Genomic DNA, 21,484 nt, shown 5'->3' on the forward strand with positions numbered 1-21,484 from the left:
GACTTTTCACAATGTTTTCTGATGAAAGTCCGAGGTATCCCAGATGCTCTCTCTCTCTCCTCTCCTCTCTCCTCTTCTCTCTCTCTCTCTCTCTCTCTCTCTCTCTCTCTCTCTCTCTCTCTCTCTCTCTCTCTCTCTCTCTCTCTCTCTCTCTCTCTCTCTCTCTCTCTCTCTCTCTCTCTCTCTCTCTCTCTCTCTCTCTCTAATAGTTAGTACCTGAACATATTTCAATGTTTCACATGGTTTAACCCCTCCCCCAAATTGTCAAGATACACCTTAATTACTTAATTATTATCTAAGTGACCATTAATATTAATATTGATTTTAAAATATTAATTAATTTCTCTGAAATAGTCTTCGCACAAGCCTAATTTGTTCACCCAATGTTTTGTCCATTGTAGATTTATTAGTTAATGTTTAACTTTTGCATGCTATGTTTAATGTTTTGTTTTATGTAACTCATATTCATGACTGTATGCCGACATGGTAATTGTCAATAAATTAATTGAATTGAATTATAATTATTTGATTTTTTATTTCCGAAAGGACATGAAATGAATGAATACGACTAGAGAATAAATCTGATCTGTCACTAAACTTAACTATAAAACCGATAAAACAAACGCTTAAAATTGAGCAAATCTATATTGCGTCACAAGACAAAATTCCTATATTTATTAAAAGAAAAAAACCGAAATATGCTGTATATAACGTACATATACATGATTTTCGACTATATCCCCACGTAGAGAAAGTTTAACAGAGAACTTCGAAAGACACACGGAAGAAGGAATTCGGGGATTTTAATGAAGCGCTGTGAAACGTTCTTGATTTTCAATTATCACTCACTGGCTTCACATAATGTTTGTTTGGAGAGAAAGAAACACGCTGGAGGATTGCAGAGATAAGTAACCGAATGATGCGTGAATCTACCTGTTGGCCAGGTCTACGTGTGCAATCAGCGGGACCCCCAGAAATTGGTTATTTGGGTTACTAAACTAGAATTATGGGGAAACCAGTGCGCGCTTTCTGCTATTCGAATTCACCGATAATTAGAATGGTAAATGATAAGTTATTAAATCTTCGAATGGAGGCAATTCTCTGCACAATTAATGAACGGGACTGTCAGTGGGTACAGTGTACCGCCGTGTGTATTGTCCCGAGTCCCCAGCAGAGAGGTTTTTTGACTCCGAACGTCACCCCTAACATTCCGTGTGATTATTTTGTTCTTGAATAAATAATTTATTATGGAGAGGTGGTAAAGAATGAATCATTCTCCTACATACATGCAACTTCCGTGAAAAATTATTTGATAAAGAACAAAAAAAAAAAATGAAAATGGAGATTTTTGTTATATACAGATTAATTTCTCACAAAAGCAACCCGAGAAGGAAATACTTCATGAATTTATTTGGCATTTGGTATGTTTGTATATTTCTGTGGCTGGTACCGATCTATACTCTTAATTGATTCTTTTATGTTCATTGTCCATTTGTTTCTTTCTCATATTTATTTATATTTAATATTTTTTTGTCATCATCAGCATTATTTTTTATCATTATTTTTGCAAGTGCGTTGGAGCACAATAAAGTTTCTTGGCCATGTTAAGATCTAATCTCTGAGAAGAGAGAGAGAGAGAGAGAGAGAGAGAGAGAGAGAGAGAGAGAGAGAGAGAGAGAGAGAGAAGGGGTAATTGAAGCATCCAAAAAATCATTCATGGTGGTTACATGTATACAATCAGTCAATGAAATGCTGATTAAATTAAATTTACAAGAGATTCATTTTTAATGTTTAAGTTAAACAATTTAAAATTGTCCAACATTTACTGGCCTCAGCATGTTAGATCTATCTTTCGATCAGTGCTTTCTTGCTGATATTTTTTCCATAAACTTTATTAATCATCAAAGGAAATTTCATTTTTAGTGTTTTACCAAAGTTCTGAGATTTATGAGTTATCTAACCTTGTGGAGAAATAAATAATTTTAAAGCAGAAATTAGTTTTAATTAATTTTCGATTCAAGAGAGCGATGGTTTGCGTTGTAAATTTTCATTGCATTTATGTTATCATTTCTTCAAATAGTGCATAATTAAAGAATCATATCTAATATTAATACTGAATATTTCTATATGAGTAGCCTATTTCGCAATATTTCTTATTCTCACGGAATTGTTTATTAAAACATCGACGAACTAGCATTTATAGTTTACCCCACAGACTTGTTCAATTATGTGAAGAAAAATTGCACCACTCGTTCAATATCGCCTGCCATTCGTCTTTTTTGCACTGGTCTGCAAAAAAGAGAGAGTGAAAAGGGGGAGAGAGAAACTCCGACGAAAAGCAGCGCGATGTCATACGCCAATTAAAGGTTTGCTTAATCAGAATATGGTTTAAAGCTTCATCTGCCGACAATGGAAAGATTTTGTCCAGTCTTCGGCCCTTCATTGTCCAGATAATCCTCGCCATTTTCTCTATGCATGCAATTACTATGACCTCGACGGGGAGTCGCAATTATTAAAAAGACCCCTTGGGTACCCCCGGGTTTTAATTTTAAAGGAGATACAATAATTACTGACCGAGGAAAAGATACTGTGTGAAAATTGGTGTCCAGGAACCTGAAATGTATCATTAGTCTTTCTGACTACAAAGTGGGTTTTGTTTGAGAGGGTTTCTCCCGGAGAGGTTGTAACGGCTGGGTTTAGCTCGTATGCCCGCCCTAAATATCAAATCAAATCATTAAAACACAAATTTTATTCCGTCGCTCAAGTGACATTAGACCTGTTTTATTTCATGTTATAATTTACATGCAAATTCAATTTGGAGAGCTTGCTTTGAAAAAAATTGAAAGCAAATTAAGACACGAAATGCTAATGGACAAGGTTAAGTGATTGCTGATAGAGGGGGGAAGTCTATCTCTACTGCAAACATCAATATGTGTAAGGAGTTGGGACATTAACCCGCCAGAGGAGGAGCACCGCTATTACAGGGCCAGAGCTTGAATGGATTTACTCTTATTTACTCACAGCATCACAGAAAAAAAAGTTTCTCTGCTCAGAACAATTCCAGGCTAACTCAAATCAGTTTGATTTAGGTAAAAAAAAAAAAAAAAAGGTTTCGACGGAGGGGCTCTAACACCAGTTCTCGTCAGTTTATGGAAACCGTTATTCATAGTTTCTTGAACATTTTGGAATTAAGCAAGATATATATTTATTACGATGAGAATTGTTGGATTTCTATGCATTTGTGCGATAAAGTTTACAACTGCAAGCGTCAGCGATATGCAAAATGAAAACAAAGATGATAAGAGGATACAAAATGAGAAAACAGGTAAAATTACACAATGTTTATTCCCAAAATGAATAGCTATTGTATTTCTCGGTAGAGCAATTGTAGTTCCATATGGAAGGTCTCACGAAAAATGTCTGCGACGTTTTTTTGAAACACTTTAAGAAATGCAACAACGTTAAATTGAAATCTCGTTAACCTTTCACCTCTTTTTTAATTTTCAGCCGCTCTTTTAAAACGAATTGGTCAGTATGAGATGGTGATTCCCACCCTAGTGGACGAGGACGGCAGGTTCCTGAGTTACAACGTGTCTAACTACGACAGCCAGGGTCGGGTGAGGAGGGACCTAACCAATCAAGAGAATCCCTCCACTGTCTTCTACAGAATATCAGCCTTTGGTCAGGAGTTCCACTTTAGATTACAGATTAATCGTGAGCTACTTTCGCGCTCGTTTTCTGTCGGAGCCTTTGGTAACGATGGGGAGGAACACTCGGTGAACATCCGGCGGAACTGTCACTATGTGGGCTACAGCAGGAGACCCCACGAGTCCACTGCCGCCATCAGCAACTGCTTTGGTTTGGTAAATATTGATGACACTCAAAAGGATAGATAACTAAAAAGACGGCAATGTGAAATTAACAGCAAACTGTTTCATGGCACATTGCATTTGCGATATGCAGATTTCTTAATAGCTAGGCTGAGGGTGGTAGTGTGAACAGCCTCCAAAAACGGAGGTTGCCTAGACCTGGTGAAGGAGAGGGTGCCGATGCAAGAGTTATTACTTTAAATTGTCAGGTCAAAATTATATCCATATATATTGTATCATATTTACGCTTATAATTTAATTTTTTTTTTTCTGGCGGACCCCCCCCCCCCCAAAAAAACAAAAAAACAAAAACCGTGTTAATACGGTATACAGTTTACCGTATATCACGAATATGATTTCCATTTAGGTGGGGGTTGCGTATTAGTATTTCATCTCCATTTTTGACCACATCCTACATATGTCTTCGATTTGCAGTTCGGAAAACGGATTATAACAAAAATCTATCATAGTGTAGAAGTTACCGAATTTGGATTCGATCATCGTAGTACATTTGTTTTTCTACAGTAAACCCACAGCTATTGCAGCTGTACGTTGTCGCTAATTACAGCTGTATACCTACACTACAGTAGCATTCTATCATCGAAGGCAAATGATTTTTTTTTACACAATCTATAAAATTGAAAGTCGAATTGCAATTGATAAACTTTATGGAGTATATATACGTTCATAATACGTAAATTATATAAAAAAAAACCTGTGGAAATATTTCTTTTTTTTCATTTTGCAAAATTATGTCGTAGAATTTCTATTTTCTGTAATTTTCTGGAATAAGATGGTAAGCGGTTACTCAACAAAACCCGGAGACCTGTAGGTTGCACGGATTTAAGTATTATTTTATTGTGCTAATTCGAGATCCTGTTAAAAAATAAGCAAAAATATTTTTGTTTCAACTGTCTTTTATTCAACTTCATTATTTAACTTTAAGTTCAACCTGATATATAATGATCTGCTAAGGTAAGAAAACTTATTCACAGCAAATTTGCGAGATTTTGAGACGTCAGTAATGAGTATACATGTATAAAGTTGTTAAACAGTTAAAACTGTCAGTGAAAAGAATGTGTCCCGAAAACAGACCTGAACAAGTATTCTTTTTTATAGATTGGGACCAATTGCCCAAACGGGATATAATATCCTCATACAAGCACTACTGTGATAGGCTGAAGCCAATCACAAAAATTCATATACTATTACAGAAATAAGATAACTTCTTTATCAGCTGTTTATTAAGCTTTTATCCACATAAAGATAAAATTTGTTTAATTAATGCTATAATAATTATCTCACTGAAATTATCTTATTGAAATATTATTGTAAAATATATTACTAACATCTAACTTGACTATTTGAATTAAATTTTTCATTGGATATATGGAAATGTTTGCTACTGAATTTATATTTATCATATTACCAATTAACAGATTATATTTATGTATAGAGATTTGAGACATTTTACATCTTATATTTACAGCATGGCATATTTCAAACACAAGATGAGGATTATTTTGTTGAACCTCTGTGGAATGATACAAGTAGTGACAGTGGCAAGGGACACCCCCATGTTGTCTACAAACGATCATCAATGCAGTTCCCAAAGGATAATGTCCACTGTGGCGTCACAGGTAAGTGGGAGTTTTGTTTGAATACTGATTTCAGATAAGTTATTGATTTGATAAAAAAACCCAATGCTTTTTGATTTATTAATTATGAAATGAATCTTGATAGATATATTTAAAAAGAAGGATAAAACTGTTAATGACAATACAAGACACATAAGGTCCCAGGGGAAATTGAAGTTAAAGAAGAACCGCATCCCAAGATCTGCTGTCAGTCGGGAGAAGAATGTAGAGACACTGGTAGTGGCTGACCACAAAATGGTGGAATATCATGGCAAAAAAGTCATACAATCTTATGTCCTGTCCATCATGAACATTGTAAGTGCATGCATTTGATTTCCTAAATGAATTTACAAAGAGCTATGGTTTCTGCATGTTTTATACAGTCTTTGTCTTACACCAGCTGTAATTAAAAAATCACATTAACATATTTAACTATTAGTACTGATGGGTCAATAGAGAGAGAGAGAGAGAGAGAGAGAGAGAGAGAGAGAGAGAGAGAGAGAGAGATTTCCTCATTATTTCTTAGAACTGTTTTAACAAAAGTTTGGACTTTGGGCAGTATGTGACAAACTCTGATTTGATGAAGGTTGGGTCTACTCATGTTTAACTGTCTTGAAAGTTATTGGCTAAAAGATATGAATATGATTTCATCCAGGGATATATATTTTGTTGAAACAGTGTCAATTTTACACAAAAAGCAGATCTTGGCAAACAACTTTCTGATTGTCTATGAATATTAATGAGCTTTTCTTAGCAAATAAGAAGTTGATGAGCAAACTAATTACAATATAGTAACATCCCACTGAAAGCCCAGGCTCTTGTTAAAACCGTTCTGTGATTTGTATGAGTACTATTTGATTTTGAGAAAAATCATCTTCATTTGAGGTCAGGTTGCTAAGTTATACCATGATGCCAGCATTGGAAATGCAGTCAACATAGTGGTCAGCCGGCTGATTGTTTTTGAAAAAGAGCAGGTTAGTTCGCCATGTCACCCTTTGGATCATAATAAAAGAAACTAAGGTGCCCTGTGACAAATGAGAAAAAAAAACCCCGATCAAATCAGCAGTACTGGCATACGCATGTTAGTACAGTCCTTAAATTTGAAATTTATCGGGATTTTACTGGAATGAAATTTAATACATTTCAGTTGATCTAAATGTCAATAATAATGATTTCAGCAAGATTTTAATGAATTTTTTAAGAATGAAATTCAAAAAATGAATATTTAAAGTGAAGCACTTGTTTGTTATACTTATTGCATTGTCTCTGCAATGAAATTTTGATTACCCCCTACATTAAAATTAATTCTTCAAAATAATCAGACTAGTTTCCTGTTTTTGTTGCTATACATATCACAAGTTCACTTTATTCTATCCCATATGCTGAATATTTTTTTTATCATGTTATGTCATTTATTTAAATGGTGTAGGTGGTAAAACATGTAAAGTGTACATCATATGTAGATTTGTTCCAATCTTATGAGTAAGTAGAATACTGTATAAGTATATCTGATCATAAATGTATATGTTTCAGGCTAACCTGACATTGAATCATGATGCTGACCAATCCCTGTACAATTTCTGTAAGTGGCAGCACTTTCTGAACTTTTCCTCCTCTTCGGGTCATGGAGGAATGTACCATGACAATGCTGTTTTACTGACAGGGTAAATATCAGCTGAGCAAGAAATATACACAAATCTTCAAATTTTACTTTCTTTAACACTAAGGTCAATGATATCAGTAAATAATGTCTTCTTTTTGTAAAATAAGATCTGGCTTTTTTATTATACATGTATTATACATGTATATCTTTAGGCTGAAGCAAGTGAATTGCATTTAAATCAACATCTTTTGTGCAGAAAAGTGCTTGTATGTATTTTGTTAATCTTGTTGCAACAGGTAAACCTGTCATAACAATTGTGGCAATACTGTAGATTTCTAATTTTACGAGAGTACTTAATTTCACAATTCAACAGTTTTGCATCAAATCACGGGAATGCAAAATTGCAAATGCCAAAATTTTATCAAAGTTTCATTTAGTTTACATCTGTCTGAAAAGGAAAAGCAAGATTTTAAAATCTGCGAGATTTGCTTCTCGGTTTTACACAGATATTAATTCCTTGCGTTTAACTAGGAATGTACAGTATTAGGATGAGATCAATTGTTAAACTTTTGTATTTTACAGATATGACATTTGTTCATACAAGAACGAGCCCTGTGGAACTTTAGGTGAGTAAAATATATTAAATTAAGGTCCATATGCCATTGCAGAAAATACTTAGATAGAGAGGTTACATGTACAGAATTTATGTAGACAAAACTGCTTCATAATTTCTATCATCAGTTTGATTAAAAATTAGGATACATGTATTAATGTTGGTGAGTGTATCCCAGACCACAATTGAATTGTTCTCCTATGCCCTAGGTCTGGCCCCTCTGAGTGGGATGTGTGGGGGAGACAGAAGCTGCAGTATCAATGAGGACATTGGCCTGGCCTCCGCCTTCACCATCGCCCATGAAATCGGACACAAGTAATTTCAAGTTTCTCACAAAATTATTCTCTTAGCATTTCCTCTATGAGATGAAATACATATTATAAATTGTAACCATCTCTTTGGTTATGAAGAGCTGATTTTGTTGTAGTTTTGGAATGCGACATGATGGGTTAGGGAATGACTGTGGTGTACCAGGGTCCAATATGACGGCTGGACTAATGGCAGCTCAACTGTCCAAAGAAACACGCCCATTTAACTGGTCCTTTTGTAGTCGTAACTACATCACAGAGTTCATTGAGTAAGTAGGATCTGTGACACATGTCTAATGTGTTTGTATTTTTAAAAAAATATTTGGCAATAACTATTTGTAATTTTTAAAAAAAAATTCTACAACTCTTATCATATACAGGAAGATTTTTCATGATCACAGTTAATATGAATATAGTAACATGAAAAACATGTATATGATTTGCATTGTTCATTGAACCCATCGAATGGAAAAAACGATTTTTGATGTTTTCAGCTCTGAGAAGAGTGCCTGTTTGGACAACAGTCCTGTGGTACATGTGAAGCACATTGACCCCAGAGTACAAGAGGTCAAGAGGGACAGCACGGAGCAGTGTAAGATCATGTACAACAGCCAGTCCAGGAGCTGTAAGCCCGAGGTATATCCCAGCATTCCATATTGTCCGACTGTATAGCATTCTGTAGTATTGTATCAAGCATTACATTGAAGCCTTTCTCATGCATTACAGTTGGTTTGTAGTGAGCTGTGGTGTGTGGATGAGCAAGGAGAGTGTAAAACCAAGGGAATTCCTGCAGCAGATGGGACTGGCTGTTACATCACCAACACCAAGGAGAAAGGGGTCAGTAAAAGTCGGCCAATGAACACTTCATTTCAAAAATTTCAATATTGTTAAAATGAAATAATTACATTACTAAGGCATTTATTTATACCTGATGAGGTAAGAATGAATGAATGAAATTTTTTCCAAATGGTGCGTATAACAGTTATTCTGTAATGGATCTAGCTGCAGGTCTGTTGCTCCTGGTCTGAAAAAATCTGGATGGACGACCTGGGAGCTACAGTTCCTTGAATGTTAAAAATTTGCAATTTAAAGGGTACAAAATCTTGAGCTAATTTTTAACTGATTAATCTTATTTTGTAACACATTCTGTACAAATATTCTGAAAAATTTCTAAGACATTTTACTTGAGATATTGTCACTTTACTTGCCTCTGATATTCTTATAAACACCATCACCAGCTCCTTAAAGAGAACGAAGTAGTATAGTTTGTTTACATCATACATGTAAAAATTGCGGCTCTCGATCTGCACGAGAAATTAACATTCTTCATTTTCTGATGTAGGTTAACATGTTTAAAAGAGAGTCTAAAACAAGTAAAGCAATGACATCACTAGTTAATTGTCTTAAGAATTTAATGGTGTTAATTATTTCCACAGAATTTGTCTAAAAATAGGATTAATCGGTCCAAAGCAAGCGCAAGTTATTGTGCACCATAAATTGCAACTTTTTAACACAGACGGAACTGAAGCTCCCAGGTTTTCCATCCGAATTTTTTTAGTTTAGAAGCTAAAGACCTGTAGCTATAGTGAATCTATTACATTTATTCTGTGGCACTGCTATTACATTTATTCTGTGGTGGTGGTATTATTACATTTAATCTGTAGTGGTGTTATTACATGTACTTTTTTCTGTAGTGGTGCTATCACTTTTTTCTGTAGTGGTGCTGTTACTTTTTTTTAAGTGGTGTTTTTACATTTATTCTGTAATGGTGCTGTTACTTTCTTCTGTAGTGGTGTTATTACATTTATTCTGTAATGGTGCTGTTACTTTCTTCTGTAGTGATATTATTTAATTTATTCTATGGTGTTGTTTATTACATTTAATTTGTGGTGATATTATTTAATTTATTCTATGGTGGTGCTATTGCCTTTATTCTTAAGTGTTGCTATTACTTTCTTTTATAGTGGTGTTACCAGGGAGAGTGTCGCGCCCTTGACTACCAGCCGAAGCCGGTGGACGGTTCTTGGGGACAGTGGTTAAGCTGGGACATGTGTACACGTACCTGTGGCGGGGGCATTGAGTCAAGCTTCAGAAGATGTAACGATCCAGAGTAAGTAGATGTACATTTTAGTTATTATACTGTCAGTTATTATACTGTCATACTGGCTAAGAACGATGTTGAATAATGGTTGAAGGAGGTTTTAACCAATTGAATTTACTCTTTGTTAAAGTTTATCTTAGTTTTGCAGAACAATCTATAAAATCTTTTTGTAATTTGATACCCATATATATTAAGAGGGGAAACCTTAGCAAGTAAATCCATTCTAAATACTGTAGAATGATTTACCGGTTGATTCATTTTACCCAATTTTGTTTGGTTGCAATTAAATGCATCGGTGGGTGGGAGTGCAATTTCGTGCATTTGATTGTATCGATAATGATCTTGGATACAAAGGATATAAGTTCACTGGTAAAGGGTGAGCCAGCTAAGGTAATTCCTTCAGATATGAGCATCCATTATTCCAATGATTCACTGTAGATTGTGTTAAATAACAATGTTTCATAGTGCCTTATTTTATATGAAGGCCCAGACATGGAGGAAAGTATTGTGTTGGACAGAGAAAAAGATACCGGTCCTGTAACATTGAGGTATCAATCTCCATCAATTTTTGATGTAACCGAAAAAAGACTTTTCGAAATTCTAGATTTGAATTTAAATGATATGTAAGTGCATACATATATACAAAGATGTAAAATACATGTTTTACGCTTCTTTGTCGAAGGCATGTCAGAACAGCGAAAAAGATTTCCGAGAACTTCAGTGTGAGGATTTCAACAAGAAACCTTTCAGGGGGAAATACTACAACTGGAAGCCTTTCTCTGGGGGTAAGCCACCAGCTTAAGAGAAGCAGTATATACACACTAACTGAGTCAAATTGCTTTAAATGCTGCAGAATATATCTAAGTAAATCAAATATTTTTATCAGGCATATTTTGGCAAATTTAACAGCACTGCCATGAAAGAAAGATTTGCAGAATATAGATTTAAATACACAAAACATAGGCTTATTCTAGATAAAAAAGCTTATATTTTACTTTCAGCTCATGACAAGCCCTGTGCATTGAATTGTATTGCTGACGGTTTTAACTTCTACACCGAACAAGCCCGTAAAGTGATTGATGGAACCAAATGTTACCCAGACAAAATGGATATGTGTATCAATGGAAAATGTCTGGTATGTACGTGTAACAGCTACATAATGTAGATCTGAGAATCAGAAATATAGTCTGTTGAAAATCTAAGAAAATTCTTGATGTCAGGGTTTCCTTACAGGATTGTTTTGGAAAACCAACATTCATGTAATTAGATTACGGTAAATACCATATATTTTGTCTTATATAATACACACTGATGTATAGTACACACACCCTTTTATGGAGCCAAAATTTAAAAAAAAATGTACGTGTAGTTTGTTTGTATTATACACTTCAAAACGTATGGCACTAGTAAAGAGTAAACTTGACTTTCAAAATCATGCTAATTTGCAGGGAAATTTTTAAGCATAAATTGACAATGTAAGTTGTTACATGTATTAATTTTATTGCAGCCTGTGGGATGTGATGGAATTCTGGGATCTGTGGTGGTCGAGGACTTTTGTGGAGTTTGTAACGGGGATAATTCTTCGTGTTACACTGTGAATGGGACATACAACAAAATAGTGTCACCGGGAAGTGAGTATAATGATGAGAGTTTGGGTCTACATACATCCCTGTGTGATGTGAAGTATTGATGTGTCATGAATCAATCTCATTTCAATTCCTTATATTGCAGCATACCAAGAAATAGTCAGAATTCCTAAAGGCGCAGTTCATATACGTGTGTCAGAAATAGTGGAATCTCTAAATTATTTAGGTAATTGATGAACTATTAAAAGCATATTGTAAAGCGATAAAGCATTTCCAAGAAAATTATATAACTATTTAAGGCATTTTATCATTTACCCTTAATTGGTCTCTCTCTTTGATTGTATTGTTTCAACTTTTGATATCCTTTGATATGACCCGTTCATATGTCATATATCTACATTCCAAATACTTTTTGCATGTAAAGTGTGTGAAAAGATACTGCAGTTATAAGACCGTAACACACAGGGTGCTCAAAGGTAAAAATGAAGAGTTCTAGCTATTATGACATCACAAATGTTGAACGCTGTAAAATGCAACATCCAAGCCAGAATTTAAGTTCACGCTTGTGGATGTTACAGTGGCTCTTCCATTAAATTGAACTTACTCTCAGGATACAACAGAAATTTTGATGTATAAATCACATTTGCAGACAAGGCAAGAAGTTTAAAAATGTAAATATAATTTGTTGCAAATTTTCATAACTCACTAACGTTACTCAATTTGTATCACACACCGCCGCAGTTATAAGACTATATCTTAAAAAAAAAAATAATGATTCAATGCTTAAATGGACTCAACAGGCATGTATTTCCCCTTTACTGTTTCAGCTTTGAAAAACATGTCAAACATGTTCCTGATCAATGGCGGTTGGACGGTAGATTGGCCGCGGATGTTCTATGGAGCGGGAACGGTGTTTAATTACGAGCGTTTGGAAGGACAACCAGAAGTAATACACTCTACTGGGCCCACCACTGAGGATGTAGTGTTTATGGTAGATTCTCATTTATGTCTTTTAGGTTGATTGTATATTTAACAATTTTGTTCACACACCTTATAAACCAGCAGAGGCCCTGTTGGGTATACAAGTCTTGGTAAATCAAAAAAGCATTGGCTAGAAATGAATTAAGGTAAGGTTTGCGGTTACAGGGAGATAACTCACACATTTTCATTGTGACGTAACACCAACTACCCTTTCTCTCAGTTATGACGTCAAAATTTATATGACGTCATAATTGATTTCAGTTTTTTTTATTTCGCGGGGTTTTGTAGTTTCAATGAAAAAATAAGAGGACACAAACATTTTATCAATTTCCACGAAAACGAAATCCGCATTATATGGTTTTGAATAGTGTTTTAGAAACATCAGATTACACATATTCTAAGATACGTTTTTCCTGAAATCGGTGGACTTGGAAAGGTTTCAAATAAGATGTTTTCATTTACATAATAGTAGTCCAAAATTAAGACTTTTGTTGCATTTTATTCTATTTTTAGATAGTTCATCAGAAATTAATAAAAGTGAATCATGATATTAATAGTGATATCATTTTCGAACATTTTAAGCATAAATAACCCCCATAATAGTCACATATAAAATGTACATATTTTCACGAAATTGTTTACATTTCATCAAAATGAAAATTGGAAATCATGAACTTTGACCTTTTGTAGTTATAAAACAGGACGGGCAAAATTCATTTGAATTTCATGAGAAAAAAGACTTTAGTATAGTGAACAAAATGGTATGTAACTTTGGTACAACCTCTAAAAAATGCAAGCCGCAAACCTTACTTTAAAGCCACAGTAAATAAAAGTTGTATATTACATGTGTAATACAGTTTACACAAAGCAGTTCATTATTCTAATATTAAGCTGGATGGTTTTTTTTTCCAGATAATATTGCAAGAACACAATAAAGGAATCTATTATGAGTACAACTTTCCAAAAAACACCTCAGGATCGGCAGCAAACTCTTCTTATATCTGGAAACATTTCTGGTCACCCTGCTCAGGAACTTGTGGCAAAGGTAAAAACTACAACATGTTATTAAAATTCTATTTCTAGATATCATGAAAATGCTATTCAAGTTGATTTGAATGAGAATGTTCTTTTGAATCTGAGTATACTTTTGGCTAGGAAGAAGGACTTCAGTTCCAGTTTGTGTCAATAGTCAGGATCAGTCGGACGCCTCAGAAACCCTGTGTGACAGCACCTCTAAACCAGATACTAGAGAGGAGGATTGCAACCAGAACCCGTGTCCTAGAGAGTAAGGCATTCATCTCTGTATATGTAACAAAAATGTTTTTTTTTAGTTTTCAGGAGGGCCTCATGGTCATGGCCATTTTTAGTCTGTATTGATCTCCTTTAGATGAAGAGCTCTATATAAAAATATAGGACGATAGCCAAAAGTAAAAGTAAAAATACGGATGCCCATATATGTACTTTATCATTTATGCTTAGTTTATGGAACATACCAACAATTTGTTAGTATCTTGGACATTTCAAATTACATTAAATGCAACACTAGAGTTAACGTGATGATAAGTGATTTAAGGTCGGTAGCGGGTTTAAAATTTTGCGCCCTCTGCGCAGGGTATTGCGCATTACTGTTGTAAAACACAAATTAAAAGTAAAATGTTCAATGATACAGGTTATCATGTAACGTTTTTATTTCAGAAAAATTACTTATCAAAAAATCATTTTAAGTGGAATGAATCGTTAGAATAATGTCAGAAGTATTTTAATTTTTTCGCCGCTTCTTCAGAGTCAACGTCTTAGGATGACGTCAGTTGAGACTCTGACGTAACAATTGACAAAAATTAACGTCGTGCATTTTCTATTACAGCATCAATAATTAAAATCAAAACTATAATTTGCAAAATAAAAACATATACGCGACCCTTCTACATTCTGTGTGAGTGGAAATGTATTTTTCTTCTAATACGAATAAAATTAAATTTGATTCGTTAACATCCTTTCGCTTTATACAATTCTGTAATGTAAAATGGCTGGCACGGCACGTTTATAGGATCAAACTATGAGGAGGGATAGCCTAAAAACCATCCGCTCAATTTTGTTTTAATTTGGCAAAAAGTTTACTTATACGTTCACCTTCCATCGCTGAAAATTTAAAGAAAATCGTATGTTTGTAATTTTTTAAATATGAAATTGAAAATGAAAACCCTCATTTTCCTGTATAATCCTATATAAAATGTCGGTGATGAATCGGACATACGACCAAAATTTGAGCCCGACAAACAGATGAACTATCTGGTCAATTTACTTTATATTTTGCACATAGTTTACTCATAAGTTGACATTTCACTGTAAAAAATTAAAAGGAAATCGTATGTTTGAAACATTCTCCCCCGAAACTCCTTAATACCATTAGTATTTTTTTATAGATGGTCAGTAAGCGACTGGTCCCACTGCAGTGTTACTTGTGGGGCAGGGAGGAAGATAAGGACAGTCCTTTGTGTGCAGGTGGTCAGCCAAACAGAGAAGACCATCCTCCCTGATAGTGATTGTGTGCTGCCCAAACCTAACCCCCACCGCCGCTGTCGAAGGACCGATTGTCCCCCAGCTTGGGTAGCGGCAGACTGGGGAAAAGTAAGTTGTATCCTTAAGTATAATTAAAAGTAGCTTTAAGATTAATTTCAGTTTAAGAAAAAAAAATAGATCAAAAGACAGTCCAGCCAAGAGTTGAAGGCAGCATGGTAAGCAGTCATGTCACAGGATCTTTAAAACAGATATACTATAGATTCCTTATTAAAAGCTTTGAATTAACGTTTGTGTAAAATTCTGTAAAAAGTATATTAAATTGCAAAAAAGGTTTGGTGCTCGTAATTTTGTATTCTCATGATTTGATAAAAAGTGGAATTGCCGAATTAAGAGCTCACTTAAATTAAGAAATCTACTTTTAATTGTATAATTAGATTAAAACTATGGGTCAAATTCTGATTGCCAATTTTTTTAGAAAGATAACTCTGGAATGATTTTTCAATGTTCTTTAAAATCACTCATTCAGTACATGTATTAAATTATGTTTTAAATCTTAATATTTAGTTTTGATGTTGTTTCCTAGTGTTCCTCAACCTGTGGTGAGGGGGAGCAGAAAAGGGACGTAATGTGTATGACCAGTGACCAGAGAAAATACCTGGACAGTAATAAGTGTCAATCCGACCAGAAGCCAGCCGTTGTACAGAAGTGTAATGACAATGCCTGTCCAGGACCGGAGTGGAAAGCAGGGAAGTGGGATACGGTGAGTTCTGAATTGATTTTGAGAGAGGGGGATGGTTAGTGTTAATAGAAATATAGATTGCCATATAATGAGATGAGTTTTGAATGGAATTGGAATATAGAGAAGTCTAATGGGACAGGAAGAGTGTTGAATTCGTATTGAAGGGATATGGTGTAAAAATGAGTCAAAATTGGAAAGAGAGAGGAATGTGGTGAGTGTTGAATTGGATATGGTGATATTTGTATGGAGTAAACTAGTATACTGTATACAGGGTAATTTTCGCCCCGTGTAATTTTTGCCCTTCCACTCTCAAAATTTCGCCCCATCTTGAATTCCACCTGACATAGATGTGTTTAAACTTAAGAGAGATAGTTTGAGACATTTTAATTTGCCCAGTCTTAATTTTGCCAGTTGACAACGAGGGTGAAAGGGGCGAAAATAAACGGATGGGCGAATATTTCCTTGTATACAATATGTTGAGTGTAGAATTAGATATGGTGATATTTTAAATGGAAGATATGGTGAGTGTGGAATAACAAAATAAAAGGGGAATGATATATGAATGTAGATATGGCAAAGAGAATGAGAAATTGGAAGTGTAAAATTGAATGAGAGTAGGAGAGTTAAAGATTGGGATGGATCATGTTGTATTGTGAGTGTTGAATTCAAGTTAAGAAGTAGGATGTGGTAAGTGTGGAATCAGAAGAAGAGTTTAATATGATGAGTGTGGAATTGAGATTATAGTGTGAACAATGAGTTCAATGAGTTGAGGATTGCATTGTAATCAAATATGAAATACCTATAAAACAGTTGATTGAAATGAAGCCATCATATTTATCATGTTTATATCCTCACTTTAGTGCTCAGCAAAATGCGGTAAAGGGAGACAATCACGAGTGGTGGTATGTCTGGACCACGCTGGTAAGCTGTCCAGTGGCTGTGATGCCAGACTCCGGCCCACGCTGGTCAGGGAGTGTCAGTCCTACTGTGAGAGCAAGCACTCCCCCAGGCTAGGTAAGTCAGATTTATTTCAGGAAAAAAGAATCATTCTTTGACTTTTATAAGATCATTTTGTTTGGTCACTTGATTAGATCGAATAAAGGTCTTTTTGATAAAATTAACCCCATACCAACCAAAATTATAGCCAAAATCTCTTGTGATTGTTTAAAAATTTTGATTTATAGTTCTATCTCAGACAAAGACACTGGAAAATTTAAAGACATGTATAAAGGGCAAGATGATAAGGGGAATTTAATTATATGGTGATTGGATTCTTTCCTAAAAAAAACCCTGGGGTCTTGGGGGAGTATTAATACATTTGTACTGGTATATATGGGACAAGATTCTGCAATTTCTATTGAGCAACAGTTTGAAAAAATATATGAAATACTTGATAAATGTTTATATATGTATTTAGAGAGTAAGGCTATTGTGGGATCTGGATTATGACGGAATTTCTAAAATCCATTAGATATCCATATTACACAAACAAAGAAAGCAAAGAAAATTCATATTATTTACCTTTAATTCAATATTCATAAATAGTGAGCTAATTTAAACTATGTAAATAAAGTATTGCCAACCAGTTTGTTACATAAATGGGAGAGCCATGGAGGCATCAACACAGTTGACATTTAAGACCACCATTTCTATTGGTTGTTTCCAAGATTAGTGTTTAGACTTATGCCTCTGCATGTTGGTTTTATAGTTATACAGGTTTTATGAGCTGACTGCATTATAAAATCAAAGACATATATAACATATATACATCTAATAGTATATACGTCCCTGATAAAATGCAAGGACTCTCAATATGTGTCAGACATATATTATACTTCATTTTATTGAATAAATATAATTTGCAACCGCTGATTTAAATTAAACGAAACTATGTAAATTTAAAATCATACAGGTATATTGTAAATACTTGTAATAATAATATTAACAAAGTAATGATTAATACTTGTATAATAATAATAGGAATAATTTTAAAATAATCACTACTAGATGACCCATTGGTAAGAGTTATCACAATTTATGTAGAATAAAAAATGTATAATATTGTTGTGCGTAATATGAGTCTCATCAATGTTATATATTTATTTTTGACAAAATAAGACTGACTATATACAGGGTCTTAATTGTTATACCCATGTTACCAAGTGTTGGTAAATATAATTTCTGTGAAGAATGGAAACATGAACAATATTTATACAAATGTACACAAATTTACAACAATTACTGAGGATGAGGGAGAGGTGTATACAAAGCCAAGTATTATGTCATGATCCCTCAAGAAGAAATATAAGTGCAAGAGTGACATCTCAATTAAATAGTTTGTTAATGAGTATGTCAAGCATAAAAATAGTTCCTGATGTTTTTGTGACACTTTCATTCATTCTGGGACTGCTGAAGTGGAAATATTTAAAAAGAAATTACTTAAAAAACATAAGTTATATTATGTTCATGGTGTGATCTGGTCCGTACTTTGCAATGTCTGCCATTCCTGTAGAATTGTTCATTGCTTAACAAGAACTAAGTGACATTGAAATCAACAAGGGGCAGTCATATGAACTCAGTGAATGAACTCAAGGCGCATTGATCGGACATGAACTATAAATCATCTTTTAAGCATCTGACACCACAGTGAGAGATTCACACAGAAAGTTATGAAATGTTAATGAATTATGTGTTAAAAACCAGGAAATTATACACATAGATAGTCAAAGATTCTAAAGATGATTGAAAGTTTAGAACAATAAGTATGATCATTATGATGTATATTTATATAGAGCATTGTGCATACAATTACACTAATACTGGTGGGTCATGTTAATTTTTGGCTTCTGTCTGGGGGGTTGATTATTTAGTTATTGTGGGTAAAAATGATTTATGGTTTGGACAAAAGAATTGCAATGCACTTAAAATATTTCTCTGCATTTTTTGGCTCATAAAATTCTATTTAATTCAGACATGCATTTTTAGTTTGAATTTTTTGTGCATACCTATGTTACAACAGACTGATCGGTATGTGAAAATGAGCCATAAATTTTGTTTTGTTTATCAAACACATCTTGTAAATAAATGATTGCATCTGTGAAGCTGTGCATATAAATGCAGATGAATGTATTCGATGTATTAAGAAAACTGTAGATATTTTGATGAAAATCTTTTACATTTGCATTTAGTCATAAATAACCAAAAAAATTCCATGTGAGAATTTAAAAAAAAAAAGGTGATCAAAACAAGTTGCGGGGAAAACCTTAATTTCTCTAGTGTGACTTTTTCGATGGTAGATGTTTAAAGCTGCTTGATCTGATTATAACAGTATCAAATAATTTTCAATACAAACCAACTATCTTAAAAATGTTGAGTCTTTTGCCTATTTACACCAGCAGAATCAGTCTCCTTTCAAAGATAGAAGTATTTAAATTAAATAAAAATAATTCCAGTATGGGAATGTTTTGAAAAGGGAACTGTTTGGTTTTGTCCCCTGATTGGTTGCATTTATAGGCTCCATTTATACATTATATTCATGGATTGTAAACAAAACAAACTTCAGAAATATTAGTGAAAATAAATGTACACAGGTTTATTTGATTGGCATAGACATTTCTTAAAATCTTAATTTCTTTGTTTATAGCAAGTGTTAATTTATGAAAGTCTGAATACAATCACACCTGCCTGGGCACCGAAACAATGCGTACCCTTTTATGTAAGGTTGTTTTGTAAGCAAATTTTGTAAATTTTGTCCTATCATTTTTCCACGGAAATATGGCTTAATTGATTGGGAAAACTACTGCAATGCCTATTATTATACATATGCTATGCAAAACCATCTTTTAAAAGCGCCAACATAAAATTTGGTATAAAATTGGACCAAGCATTTAATTTAATTAAGACATATACTTCAAAAGGAGTTTAATTGTGACATTGATGCCTTCGAAACAATAGAATATGACTAGGTTAAAGTATATTTATAGAATATATGTAAAGATCATCTAAATGTATTTACAAAGAGGTTTGTTTATTACCTCTGTAATTAATCAAATCATTGTGATCAACTTGACCCTGACCTTGATGAATAACCTTGAAATTTACCAATTCTTACCTTCGACCTTGGCCTGGTCATTAATTATGAAGTCTCTATGTTGTGTAATTAAAATGTTTGGAAAAAAATTGAATCGTAGAATAAAAATAGAAAGATACTTGGAATAAAAAATTAGACCCTATTTTCCCAATAAAGCACATGTTTATTGGTTAATGGAAATGGTTATTGGTAAGGGCTGTGGCTTTGTTAAAAGATATAGTCCATAGAAGTTAATGCTAACTACAGCTTAATGTTTCTAATAATTGATAATTAATGAGATCTAATACATGTACTCTGCAGAATGCACGGATCAAGACCACGCCCACTTCTGTCCACTGGTTGTGAAGCACAAGGTCTGTAACCGTGGTTACTTCTACAGGATGTGCTGTCAGTCATGTAGAGACGCTGAGCAAACACCTTAGGGTCTGTCCAGCTACAGCAAGAACTGAGAACTCGTTAAGACCTACACAGCCAGACTCAATCTGATCCATCCAGAGTTACCTTGCAGTGGTGCATCAGCTTTTTGACTGTCTATGAGTTGAAGTGCCTATCAACAGTCATATGTTTTTTTAAAACTCCATTGTTTTGTGTGTAAATTCTTCTAAAGATTTTCTGGTCTTAGTATATGTAGTATTTAGTGACAATAACTAATATTGATCTTTTTTACTCTCTAACATGTAGAAATTGCAAAATACATTTATTTCAGTAGAACGTAGATAGAAATGGCCTATTTCACTTTTTTTTAAATAGGTATTTTTAGAAATGTTGTACTAATTATTTTGAGCTGTAAGTGTGGAAAATTGTGCATGGAGGGAAAGTTTGCAAAATTTATGACTCCTCAAGCATTTGTCAAATCCAAAAAATTGTGTATTTAATTTATGTATGTAAGCTCGAATTCATTCTAGGTTACAGTTATTCTTGTACGTGAGATGAGGTGCCTTGATGTCTTTTATGCAAACCACAAAAGAATATAATGATTATTGAACATTGTATACAGTATATACGTACATGTATCACAGGTTTATAATGTCTGAGCACTGTTAGGTTCATCTTATTAAAACAGTAGTATTTTAACATAGTGTCAAGTCTCTCAATTCAGGGTCAGAAAGTAATGATGATTCAGTAATCAAGTGACATTGATTTAGATTGGCCTGGTCCAATTAAAGAAAAGAAGCCTTTTTTGACAAAGGTAGCGGTGTATTGTACTGGTACATCAGACACCAATTGATGTATCATGTTTCTAGTATAGTAACATTTTCATATTGCTTTGCCATAAATAGAAAGATTTAAGAGATAACAGGAAATATAAATTTTACCACATTCATTCAGTTACAAAGGTAACAGTAGTAGTTGAATAATAAAATGGTGGAGTTGGTCGCATCAAGTTGTCTACTACTATATCCTTTTAAGTCCTGATGTAGAGTTAATTTTGAAGTA

The 21,484-nt window shown here is 33.9% G+C and overlaps 1 protein-coding gene across 3 annotated transcripts; it reads left to right on the forward strand.

The window, feature by feature from the left end:
* Positions 1–2,787: 2,787 nt before the first annotated feature.
* On the forward strand, positions 2,788–21,121 carry LOC128165218 (A disintegrin and metalloproteinase with thrombospondin motifs 6-like). Of its 3 annotated transcripts, XM_052829503.1 has the most exons (24): positions 2,805–3,325; positions 3,508–3,863; positions 5,359–5,509; positions 5,613–5,821; positions 6,397–6,480; positions 7,040–7,170; positions 7,692–7,735; positions 7,932–8,037; positions 8,150–8,299; positions 8,525–8,666; positions 8,757–8,867; positions 9,995–10,140; positions 10,616–10,679; positions 10,814–10,916; positions 11,133–11,266; positions 11,639–11,762; positions 11,863–11,943; positions 12,545–12,708; positions 13,611–13,743; positions 13,854–13,983; positions 15,122–15,326; positions 15,802–15,978; positions 16,818–16,971; positions 20,348–21,121. In XM_052829503.1, exons 1-24 carry the CDS (start codon positions 3,214–3,216, stop codon positions 20,467–20,469), a joined length of 3,333 nt encoding a protein of 1,110 aa, XP_052685463.1. In that variant the 5' UTR covers positions 2,805–3,213; the 3' UTR covers positions 20,470–21,121. The 3 variants fall into 3 exon arrangements, with proteins under 3 accessions (XP_052685465.1, XP_052685463.1, XP_052685464.1); XM_052829504.1 differs by lacking the exons at positions 2,805–3,325; positions 3,508–3,863 and adding an exon at positions 4,748–4,844; XM_052829505.1 differs by lacking the exons at positions 15,802–15,978; positions 16,818–16,971; positions 20,348–21,121 and having other exon boundaries at positions 2,788–3,325; positions 13,858–13,983; positions 15,122–15,263.
* The last annotated feature ends 363 nt before the right edge of the window (positions 21,122–21,484 follow it).

The sequence above is a fragment of the Crassostrea angulata genome, chromosome 10, assembly GCF_025612915.1.
Source record: "Crassostrea angulata isolate pt1a10 chromosome 10, ASM2561291v2, whole genome shotgun sequence".
Classification (NCBI taxonomy): Eukaryota; Metazoa; Mollusca; class Bivalvia; order Ostreida; family Ostreidae; genus Magallana; species Magallana angulata.